Source organism: Rhipicephalus sanguineus, chromosome 5 (genome assembly GCF_013339695.2).
Source record: "Rhipicephalus sanguineus isolate Rsan-2018 chromosome 5, BIME_Rsan_1.4, whole genome shotgun sequence".
Classification (NCBI taxonomy): Eukaryota; Metazoa; Arthropoda; class Arachnida; order Ixodida; family Ixodidae; genus Rhipicephalus; species Rhipicephalus sanguineus.
In genome coordinates this window covers 16,052,568-16,064,561 of record NC_051180.1, presented here as the reverse complement: position 1 = coordinate 16,064,561, position 11,994 = coordinate 16,052,568, and the positions used below count along the sequence as shown (strand labels likewise).

At 45.9% G+C, this 11,994-nt stretch overlaps 1 protein-coding gene across 1 annotated transcript; it reads right to left on the bottom strand.

Annotated features, from left to right (window-relative positions):
* Positions 1–547: 547 nt before the first annotated feature.
* On the bottom strand, positions 548–11,287 carry LOC119393278 (acetylcholinesterase). Its single transcript, XM_037660212.2, has 3 exons — positions 11,269–11,287; positions 2,968–4,461; positions 548–965 (listed from the first exon to the last, which is right to left on the bottom strand). Exons 2-3 carry the CDS (start codon positions 4,458–4,460, stop codon positions 818–820), a joined length of 1,641 nt encoding a protein of 546 aa, XP_037516140.1. The 5' UTR covers position 4,461; positions 11,269–11,287; the 3' UTR covers positions 548–817.
* Between the last annotated feature and the right edge of the window lie 707 nt (positions 11,288–11,994).

Genomic DNA, 11,994 nt, shown 5'->3' with positions numbered 1-11,994 from the left:
CTGACCCTGGAGACGTATTAAATCTAATTTATAACACCCGCATGAGTACTTGAGGTTGTTATGAGCGTTTAGGGCTAAAGAGATTTTACTGAGATACCTTGAAGCTCATGTGAAAATATATTTGTAGTAGCCCAAATATATTTGTATATCGCCCAAAACCACATAATGTGTCCCACTAGGCGCACCTTCGCGTAACTGTTGTGTAGTGTTCGCATACGTAGCCATGATATCACAGCTGAGCCCCCAGCGCCGGTAATAAGGTCGAACTTAAAGTCTGACTCACTATGTTGAACGCACGTCGTAGATAACCTGTTAACACAACAGCACTGGGTTGGTAACAACAATAAAAGTTAATTCATGACTTTTCAGATCTAACTTTCAAATCTAAAACAACAACAACAACTAATGAGGCGACAAAAACAAGTCTCTTCTCAAGGACAAATAAAACTGCGTTACACAAGATGCACTGCATCATATGTGGAAACGGGAAATGGAAGAACTTCCAACAGCATATAGGCGAGGTTTGTAGGAATAACAGTCGCGCGACGGCCAAAATTCTTTACCCGCTGCATTATTATGGTTTCCTTGTATAAACAAGATAAATATGTAAATATCTCTGCATTATTGTAAATATTTCGATATAAAATCTGACAGGTACACAACATATATGTAATTTGGAGTAGCATCTGGATGGAGGTGTCATGCAGATGTGATGCACATCTCCAGTCGGAGTTCACTCGTCAACTATCACAATAGTGCAATGGTGCTTGCTATGATGTTCAGTACTGTACTGTAGAAGGCCGCATGGAAGACATCTTCACTCATAAGGACGCACCTTGCCCCAAAATTCACATGCGGGTTGAAGCAAGCGCTTCTTGACCACGTTTCCTTCCCGCCGAAGATCTAGGTACTGCTCTTCGTCGTTGAACTTTGGCCAAGTGGTGCCGTCGAGGACTTTTGGCACCCTAGGATACAGGAAAGAAGGACAATACAAAAGGTCAATACTGTAGACAGAGATAGACATATACAGTCGGGTACCATTTTAGAAGGCAGCGGCATTTTCGCCTCAAAGGCGGATGATCACAAGTCTGCACGAATGAGCGCGCTCTAGGCTGATGTCATAAGCCGGACGGTTGGGGATCCGCCTTCGGAGAACAATACCGAGTGCATGAGCAGGACTATTTCTTCGGTCGCGGAGGCGATCGGCTGCCGCGGCTCTTAATCATAGCGGGGGAGGAGGGTTCTTTTGCCTGGCTTTTTTTTTCATGGCTTTTTTTTCAATGACTCTTATAATCTGGTGCGCAATTTCCGGCATAGTTCAATCGGCCTGTCGTTAAATATAGTTGAAAATGAGCCATCGACGTTGACTTTGGAATAAAAGATATAACGTGCGAACCGTGGAATAAGATAACGTGCGCGGAGCGCAAATGCAATGGCGAAATGCACGTATCACTTTCTTGCATATGCGTGCACACGAAAACAGAATGCGCAGGTGGTTCATATTTTCGAGCTAGTTTAGCCACAGTGCCACATGCATGTTACGAAAACAAAATTCTTAAGCAGCTATGAATAGCTTTGTGAATCAAGTAATTCAAAGATACACAGGATGATAATTGTACTTAATAGCGATCAATGGAGGTTGGAGCAGCAATACAGTTAAAACACGATCGAAGAAAACACGATATTACGAAATTCCCGATTAGATGAAGAAATTTTGATTCCCCAGCAAATATGCATAGGGCTCAATGTTATTAACGAAATAGCTGGCCACCCGATTTAACGAAGTTTTCCAGAAATACCTGAGTAAGAAAGCGGGTATTTCCTTCAAATTTTGCTAGGACGGTTTTTTCTTCGAACGTGTGCTCTTAACGCTATCACATTAAAACGTCTAGGCGCCCTAATCACGGCCCTAGCTTTAGTTTGGCGAGGCTTCAAGCCGCGCCCATGCATGGAACAATGGACTCGGCAGCCGGTAGCGCTCTTCCCTACCGGATGGTGCTACCGGCGGCGGCGTTGGCTTCGTGATTTCATGGCACCAATCATCTCCTAGCAATTTTCTGGCTCGGCCTGCTCGCACAATCACTTCATTGATTTTCCGCGCCTCCGCATTTCGTTCGCCCGTCATTGCTTCACGTAACCCTCTTTCTGGTCTGCATCGCCCGGACATGGTGCCCCCTGTGTCGGGGGGACATGGAAGGCTTCATGTAAGAGCCGCCCTCGCGGACTTTTCACATGCGCAAGAATAGATTTGTGGCAAGAGCAATGGCCTGACAGCTTTTGGTTGTCGCTACTTTACAATTTTGGATTTCGAAGAGCCGAAAAATAGCTTTTTCGATTTTACGAACTTTCCTATTTAACGAAAGAATTCGAGCATCCTCATCAGTTTGTTACATCGAGCTTTAACTGCATGCTACTCAATGCAACCCATAAATGACCACATATATGGGAGATACTTGCACGAGCTGAATTAGTTAAAGGGATCTATCAATTTTTCATGGTAAAAAACTATAATGAAGGCGCATCTAAGCATCGAGGAGTTTCTCCACATTGCTATACTGACACACGTCACACACCGCTGATTCCCTAATATTTGCGCGTAATTGAATTAGTCAGTCGACAGCTACAGTGTACGTTTCGTTGTAGGGCTTCAGCAAAGAACGTGCTTACGGGGCACTAGCAACATACTGTCGCATATTGTCCATTTTATGCTAAGACGCGATTGCACTGGACATCGACCACAAATGTTCATATAATAATCTAATAAATTGAAAATAGCATGTCTTATGGTAGAATAGTGGTTATCACAACGCATAAAGTAAATGCGTTGACGGCTGGCCTAGCGTTGTCAAAAATACATCTGGAATGTGGAGAGATGCGTAACGTATTAATGCGTCTGACTATTGGATTCACAAAATTTACCATTTAGACCCGTTGCCCGACCGTCACCAAATTAAATAGAAGCCTTACCCTGTGTGACTGAAGGTGGACAATATGTGTATGAAGTTTTCTGTGGCCTTGATGTCATCTTTGGTGGCGTTCTTAGCCAGCTTGAGTCCGGAGCCCAGGCTGAAGAAGATATCGTCTCCGTGCGTTGGTCGCGTCCACTCAGGCCAGTCGACGAAGGAAGCCTGTTGCGACCACTGGTACATATAGACCGTCCTACCTGTGCCGAGGAACCTTTTCGCGAATCCGATCGTCGGACAGCCGAACTGCATGTCTCCAATTAGCGAAGACCCCGTGTAGACGGACTCTCTGCCTTGGGTGGCGTTCACACCACTGTAGTAGTACTTGATGATAGGGTCAGGGTCCACCTCCATGGTCGAAGTTATTAGAGCTTTGATAAGGAATATCATTTCTCCATTCATGACGTCATCAATGGAGTTCATGTCGCGAAGCTTGTTGAACAGGAAGTAAAGGAAAAGGTCGCCTTCTGATTCGCAGATTCCGGCAAGGAGCTCGTCAGCATTCACTATTCCACGCATCAGTGCGGCTGCAGGTGTTTCGGGCAGCATCTCCTCGCCAAAAACTGGGAAGAACGAGTCCAAGCCGCCAGCATTGAAGCTCTCAGTGGCATTCAATATCTCCATGAAAGGCTTCGACTTGAAGCATTTGAGGACGGTTTCAGCGTCGTGTTTGTCCTCACCCCCATCGCAGCCTAGAGCCCTGCTGAGCAGGTGAGCCCTGAAGATTCCCTGGTCCTGATCGCTCACCACGGCGGCGGTGAATGGGCTGCCGCTCTGCATTACGGCACGCTTGAAGAGACCCTTGCTCTTGGGTGATATCAACTGCATGCCAACTGAAATGGAGCCGGCGCTCTCACCCATCAGCGTTACCCTGGACGGATCACCTCCGAATGCGCGGATGTTGTTCCTGACCCATTTGAGAGCTAGAAGCTGGTCGTAGAGCCCCATGTTTCCCGGTGCGTCTTCGAAGCCCATGTAGAGAAATCCGAAGGCGCCAAGCCTATAGCCAACCGCGACGGTGATGACATTGCCTCTCGCTGCCAACTCCGATGTGTCCATGGCTCCGATGGAGATGCCACCATAAGAGAATCCACCGCCTGGCAGGTATACGATCACGGGCAGTAAGCTAGAGTCCCGCATAGTAGGGACGAACACGTTCACGTACAGGCAATCTTCAGACACGGGATCCGAGGCCTCAACGAGGAAAAAATTGTTGATTCGGACAGGCATTTGAGGGCAGAGTGGGGGCTGCGAAGTGGCGTTGTAAACGCCCTTCCACGGCTTTTTTGGCACTGGCTTTTTGAAGCGAAGCTCTCCAACCGGGGGCTCCGCGAAGGGAACGCCTAGGTATCCGCGCACCGACGATGCTGTCGTAGGAACATTTACACCCCGCAGAGGACCATTGATGGTCTGCACGATATAATCTGGTGACTCTTGAGCACCGCTGGCTGCCAAGGAGGCTAGGACATAGCCCATGAACAGCATAGTCGTCCTCATTCTGAAAGAATGATTGCATTAGAAATCGTTGTGTGCATGAATAAAAGCAGGAAAATAGACATACAGTGTCAAGCGGAAGCACACCTACGCACACGAGACATTTGTCTCAGATCGGAACGATCAAAGCAGTGAAAACGACAGAAAGGGACAGTATGTATTTTCGGACGCGCTTCAAAAACAAGGACACATTGAAGCACACAGAAAACCATAAACGGAAGTTCCCGTGTGCCTGCTTCTGTGTGCCTCACGGTGTCCTTGTTGTTCAAACACTTCCAAAAGTACAATATACTACTTAAACTAGCCCAAGAAACAGCACTCCTGAAAAGGACAGACACTGCAATCCTAACCACTTTTAAGTGTTCTGAATAGCGAGAAAGGCAGAAGTGTGTTTGGAGGAGCTTGTACGTTGTCACGGCGCTTGCATAAGACTAAACATACAAGTTACAGAGAATACACTGACAGGTGCTTAAAAGGTACCTTTGTGGTCACGCAGTTCGGTGTCCCTTCTGGCCAACAGTTTTGAAGCTAGCGCACCTATCTGCTCCAATTAGAATGTCGTCAGAATATGGACCTAGTATTGATGATTACAAGCCTTGCACGACTAAGGAAAGGTGAGACGCGCAAAGAAGACACCGCGCTCTATCAACCCCTGACAGTCGCTAGAGTGTCCCTGACCGAGCTTCACACACCTCTATCGTATTTATAGAGAACGGTGCTCCGTCTCTAAAAGTTACTCATACCAGACACTGACTTCCGACAAGAAGCAGCTGAGGTTTTCTTGCATTTGTACCCATATATTAAGCTACAGTAAGAAAAACGAAACACTGGGTCTGTCAACACAGCATAATAAGAAGCCGTTCTCCATGCAAGACGCATTTTATACACCCGTCGTCTCGTGCCGTTGACACAGCGGAGCGCATTGCATAATTTTGCGGCTATAATACAGGCGTATCTAGGTCTCACAGCATAAGGTCTATTTCGGATAAGCATCTATGCAACGATGAGAGGGTGGTGATAGGCGTTTGTAGCGAGGCGAGCTGCACGTTCTGCTAGAGCACGACGGGTGCGTCAAGACGTGGGCTGGTGTAAAGAGAGAGGAGGTCGTACGTGCTGTCTCGCACGCGTGGGAACATCAGCGTGCTTAATTTAGCGTCATTGTTGTTACTGGAGGAAGGAGGAAGGAAGTGTAGGAGGAGGGAGACGCCGGCTTGTTTCCGGATGCAGCGAAGCACGCTGCCCGTCCTGCCCACGAAGAACGCAAGCTAGCCGCGGCGGCATTTCAAAAATACATCGGACCTAAATCGGACCTGTTCGGAGGGAGGCAACCTGGCCGGCCTAAAGGACAAAGCCGAAGCGGCCAAAACTTTTCCGCTTCAGTCCCGCTCGATTACCATCGCACGGAACACGACTTTTTGCCGGCGTTGGAGTGGTGTTGCTGAAGCGATGCTCGGCGATGGCGCTGACTCAGAGTGCGACCAACTTTTTCCGGGAGCTGAGAAAGCCGACGCCACTACCATCTGTGCACGGCTCTCACTAACTCGACTTTTACTGACTGACAATCATGCAAAATGACTTGTGTACTTCTTTACAATCCACACACACAAAAAAATATAAACTCGCAACTTCCATCCGCATATTACTTTAAAAAAATGCAGCCCTTGTAGTCGACAGGTAGCCATGGCTATTTATTTTCGCGTATTGAGTAATAAAAAGTATAGATTATAGTAAAACTAATAATAAGTATATCCAGTAAATTTCAGCACCAGCCACGTATCCTTTTGATAAACAATTCCTATTTACGCTGTAATCATCCATTCAAATTCCACGAATGTATCTCAGTTGTCATGCAGTAAGAGCTGCAGGTCACCCCAGATGGGTTTATCGGTGGATTCGCGCTTTCGGGTTTATTGCATTCTCATATTTCACGACACAATTGAAGTGTGGAATAGTTTGCCTGACGCCGTTCTTATGCAATAATACGGCTGCCGATTTTGTTTTAATTAATGGTGCATATTGAATTTTGGTATAAGAACTTCACTGTCAATTTTCATTGTAATAGGTCTGTTCTTTGATGCTTGTATATGTATTGTTGATTACCATTAGTGTAAATGAATTTGTGCATTGGTATTATGTATATGAATATTATGCATATTACCCTCCGCGTAATGACCCCATGAACGGGGTTGAAAGTATCAATAAAATAAAATAAATGAATAAACAAAATAAATATCACTTGAGCCTGACATTCTGGAACCAGACGAAATAAACACTTCTTTCCGAAGCTGAATAAAGATGTTTATTCCCTCCCTCTTGCCATATGGTGTCTCGCCATATGAATGATGTCGAATTATTTCCAACGTTATGTTTTAAAGGACACAAGATAGCTTGCTTCTGCAATAAATCGCGATGTATAAGTGACCTGACTTTACGGCGCTCGTCTACAAATGGAGGACGCAATGGTCGTGAGCATATGAAATGGTAGATCTTGTTCTCGCTCAGCATTCGTTGCCTTCTAATTGGGGCTTTGATTTACGTTATTGGAGAGCAAGGTCCACCCGCCTTCCTGCCGTTGAAATACATAGGACCTTCATGCATAGTTTACTTCTTAAAAGTACATGCGATACTGGTTTTAAAATGTAGGTGTTCACGAACTGCAGCCCATAGGCGTGCGGAATAATGCAGCGTACTGTCAGTAGAGTACCACTGCTACTGAATATTGCTTGAGTGCGTAATAGGAAAAGGATGACGAACGTCAGCGTCGTTTGAAGCCCATTAAGTTATACGGAAGATGCGGCGACTCTTTCGAGGACATCGATGCATAAATAGCGAGAACCGCATATAATCTTAATTGCGTACTTGTTCCACAAGTGTTAACTGAAGGCTTCATTACAATTTTACAGAAACGTTATTGACAGCAATCTGTGTAATTTTGGTTCGATGTCTGCTAACGAAGGTTTGTGCGCTTCAAGAGCACCGTGTCGTTCTCACATTAGGTATTCATAGCTTCTAGCAGCGAATGATATTACCCGCCGACACCGAGGACGTCCTTCGCGGTTGCATCCCGATGGTTAAAACATTGTGATTGAATTTCAGGCGGATTCCACCGTTTTTTACAGCCGTGCTATTCTGTATGCAAGAATGACAGGAATTTAATCAGGTGCTCTGCGCTCGACATTTCGACCAATCAATTCCTTTTCCTCAAATTCTCTTTGCGAGATTTGGGATTCAAGACAAGTGTCCTTACTTTATTCGGTAGTAAAAGATGGTAATGTACATATAGAACGCACGAGGTTCCCCTGCAGTGAATGCGATATCTCTTGGGTCCTTCATAAGAAAACAGCCAGCTGCCAAGGTCAATCACGCGCGCCTCATTGCCCTTCTGCCCGCTTAAAACTGCACAAAGCACGTTTTATGTTCGCCTAGGTCGAACGCCTAGGTGTTTTTGCTCATTACAATACAATTTCTAGCTACGTTTACTGATCGAATGTCGGATTTAGCCGCGCAACACTAATAATCTTCCGTATACTATTTCTTTGTTTAGCTTTAAGCGCCAGGTGCTTTAGTGGGCGGCACTAATAACTCTTGGGCTTTGATCTCCCAAAACCTCGATATGATTATGATGGACGCCGTACGGGAGGGCTGCGGCAGTTTTGACCACCCGGCATTTTTTATCGTGCACCTAAATCTAAGTACACGGGCCTCAATCATTTCGCCTCCACCGAAATGCAGCCGCCGCGGCCGGGGTTCGATCCCGCGACCTTCGGGTCAGCAGTCGAACGTCGTAACCACTAGACCACCGTGGCGGGTTAAGGGCTGTACTAGGCAAAATCATGAGCTTTCTGGCCAGAAAGCACAAACATTAGAATGCCTGCAGAAAATAGAATGACAATAGGAATAATCGTTCCGCAGATGCCAGAATCCGAATAGAAAGAAGAAACGTAGAGTGTTAAAAAAAAAGAGTGCAGCTTCGTGCACTACTCATGGAAAAGAGTGCAAAGGTATTTACGGCCGGGTCAGTTAGATTTCTATGCAATAGAACTAATTCTTCCTACACAAAGAACGAATATTTAAAATGTAGTGATACCGATAGCGATCACTGGGTCGACAGATCCCTGCCGTCGTTTGTTTCACAGGTCCGTGCCAGTACGGTACGTGTTACAGCATGTGTTACCGCGCATATGGGGAGGGAAGCACACTGCTATTTGGCACCATCCCATTACAATAGAGGGACTAGACAGCTGGCCGTGTTTAGATTTCCGAGTCACTGACACCATTTCCTGAGCGAGGTTATACACGAAGTAATACAAACATATGTATTGTGATAACCAAGAAAAAGGTCTCGTGAATTTACAGTGCATATCAAGTTAAGGTAATTGGATACGGCAGAAGCACGTGCGTAGTGTAGCTCTCAAATGACCCAAGAATATTACAGGCTGTTCGACCAGTTTACTTCGCAATGACTTTCTGTAAGCGGCGTGAGTATCCTCGGCTCACTATTCAATGACATCGTTATGGTCATGGCTGCGGCTATGCCTCGGAAACGCACTTGATCTAGAATCATTGCATTTAGGTATGTTAATAAGCGGAGTAGTAGAGCAAGCCAAAACAACAATGCAAGAGACCCGTGAACCGAGCAGAAATAAAAGTTCAAATCCTTGAGGTCTTGTCTACCTATCTTCACAAGATTGATAACAAATTTTAACAGCGAAGCTCCTAAAGCTGGAGGAAAACCGTATGACCGGAGAAAACTATCTTCATCATAAACGGGTATGTGCCACAGAAATTTGGCAAATCCCACTACTCACCACTGGTCCACAAAAAATGAAGAAGGCGACAGTTAGCCCAAGAAATAGCAGCGAAGCGACGGCGACGAGCCGAAGACCCCGAGTACGTACAAATAGAGAATATTAGGGAACGGGAAGGCTGGCCGGCGGTTGTGAGAATACCCCGAAGCGATGGAAGCCTTACGCCAACGACGACGTGCCCGTAGATCTACGAGAGGTGCGAACGCTCGGTTTCAGTGCGAGTTTCTGTCTCTGGAGTTTGGAAATCCGTCATTTTTGTGACTGTCTGTGGTTTAACTAGAACCTATCTGTGCTAAGAATCAACCTAAAAACAACCTAGCATCAGCTAACTAAAGCCTAGCAACAACCTAGCAGCAACCTAGAAACAACCTAGCATCACCTAGCTAAAGCCTAGAAACAACCTAGAAGCAACTAGATAAGACTTCAGAATTGTAAAGTTTCGCTCAATCTCAAGCCTTGCGCGACTTAGTGCAAGCGTCGCCATTTCTTTTTTTTGGGGGGGGGGGTTGTACCTAAAACTATTTTTTTCCACAACGTGATGGTATGAGAACATTAAATAAAAACAAATAAATCTAAGATTAATATAAGGACGATCTGCTACCGACACTTGCAAATTGCTGCACCTGCTTAAATATACAAATCTGCATTTCTTCTCTCAGCGAGTCCAGAAATGAGGAATAAAAAGTGAAAACAATATCGTGTCTTTTACGCCTCGTGAGCTGATGCAATAGAAAACGAAATGTCAGCCTACGAAAGTAAGGGGCTTTTTTAAAGACAGGCGCTGTGAGGAAGTGCAGCACCGAGAACTCATTTCGAGGTATGTTTTATCAAATGCACATGTTTTCGGACCAAAGTATAATGGAGAAAAGGGGAACTTTCATCGTGGCCAGTGCGTACTTTCCAGAGCTCAGGCATTCATTCGTTTATTCTTCGCGAGGTCACCAGTATACTCAAGCTGTTGCGCAATACAACAGAGGGAGTGAACGGGAACGAGACCGTGAAATGGACTCGCCACGGGACTGTAACACTTAAACAAAAACTATGGGATGGGAAGGCGCGAGAAAACTTTTTTCCTGGCTTCTGTGATTTAACTTCTTGCACTGTTTCGAGTTGCTTTCAGCATCGTGTCACCTACGATACCTCGTTGTCTACAACAAAACAGCAGATATGGAAGTTTAAACCTTGCTGTCCTCGCACAAGTAGCAGTAAAACTCTCAAAACAAAATTTCCACGATATTTTGGCACACGGTAGCTGCTTGCGAGATCAGTAATGCGATTATAAAACATTTTTCTCGCTACATGAATGTCGATGCCTGTGGTTTTGACGTTGTTAACGAAGAATTCGTGCATTTTCTTTTTTTTTTGTTCGCTTCGCTTGCACGAAATGCTACATTTGTACTCGGAGATATACAAGAAGGAAACGAATACCTGACCCTGAAGTAGCTAGACTCGTTGCCTCCAACCGCACACTTGTGTTCGATTGCCACGCCCTCTACCTATTGCCGAATGACGGCGAGAAAAGATGAAATGACCTTAACGCGCAATTTGAAGGCGTCACAGTAAAACTGCTCGTCTTGCATAACATAGAACATAATAAATTAAACGTGCGATATTTATGACTAGCTGTGACCCATAGGTCTACATACTGAGGGATAGGCGTGGACGCCCATATAGCAATGCTGCGACTGAATGCTCTGCTTTGTCGCGTCATCTAATATCACAGAGAGAAGGAAGCTAACTAGGATAACTTACTATTTGGGAACTGCAAAGATCTGTTTGGCCATGCAATTTATGCTGAGGAGTAAAATGGTGAACGAGCACCTCACAGTCGAGTAAACTGCAACCTCCTAAGGAAATGAGCTGACAGATGTTCAGCCTAGCTCATGTCAGAATAAACAGTATCCCTTCCCAACGTTTTAAAACAGGAATCATTGACTATGTCGGCTATTATATGAATATAGAGCCGCTAAACACCGGCACCATATTAAAGAAAGAAAGCTCACCTTCACTGCCTTCCAGTACGGTCTGTCCTTCAAGTGGTCGTGAAGTAAGCGCGAAGAAAGTGAGTTATTTTCTCTCCGAGGAAGTTACAATGTTTAAGATGTCTTCGATGCTCTTCGGGCCAGCTCAGTGTAGCATCTGTCTCAGAAGTGCGCGTCCGTGCGGACTTTTGTTGGACAAGGCGGCGCGCCGCTTCTCGAAAAAGAAAGAAAACGAAGAAACCAGAGTCACTGGACGGGTCTACTACCTTCCGCGACGCTCAGTGAGTCGCCGCTTCCGCCACCACCTTGGCGCGCGCGGGCCGTTCCCCCCTTTCGGTCCTCGCCGACATTTTACGATGGCGGGGCCGAAGAGAGGAAGGGAAGTCCTGCCAAGCCTCTGGTCAGGCCTTTCCCTCCCGCTACTGATGCACCTCCTGATTTCCCTTTCTCAGAGACATGGAATGTCCTCACCAGTTGAATGAACGGTATCGACGGATGACGTGATAAAGAACGAGGCTTGCCTTTCTCTCTTCTGATACCGCACAGGCTTTGGTATAGCGCATTCCTTTGGAATGTTCACCCCGGAAGGAACCAAGTCGCGGGAGGTACCTGCAAAGAAAATAGGAAAAACAAGTAAGTTCATACATTCAGCGGGCTTTTCGTAAGAGAGAGAGATAGTGAGATATAAGCAGATGATAAGCGACAGCGCCGCCGAGCTAAACACCCCCACCACCACCAACCCTGCCC

Coding starts and splice junctions, on each gene's coding strand:
- LOC119393278 (XM_037660212.2), bottom strand. CDS start 4,460: ATGAGGACGACTATGCTGTTCATGGGCTATGTCCTAGCCTCCTTGGCA. Junction 966..2,967: donor TCCACCTTCAGTCACACAGG/GTAAGGCTTCTA, acceptor CCTGTATCCTAG/GGTGCCAAAAGTCCTCGACG.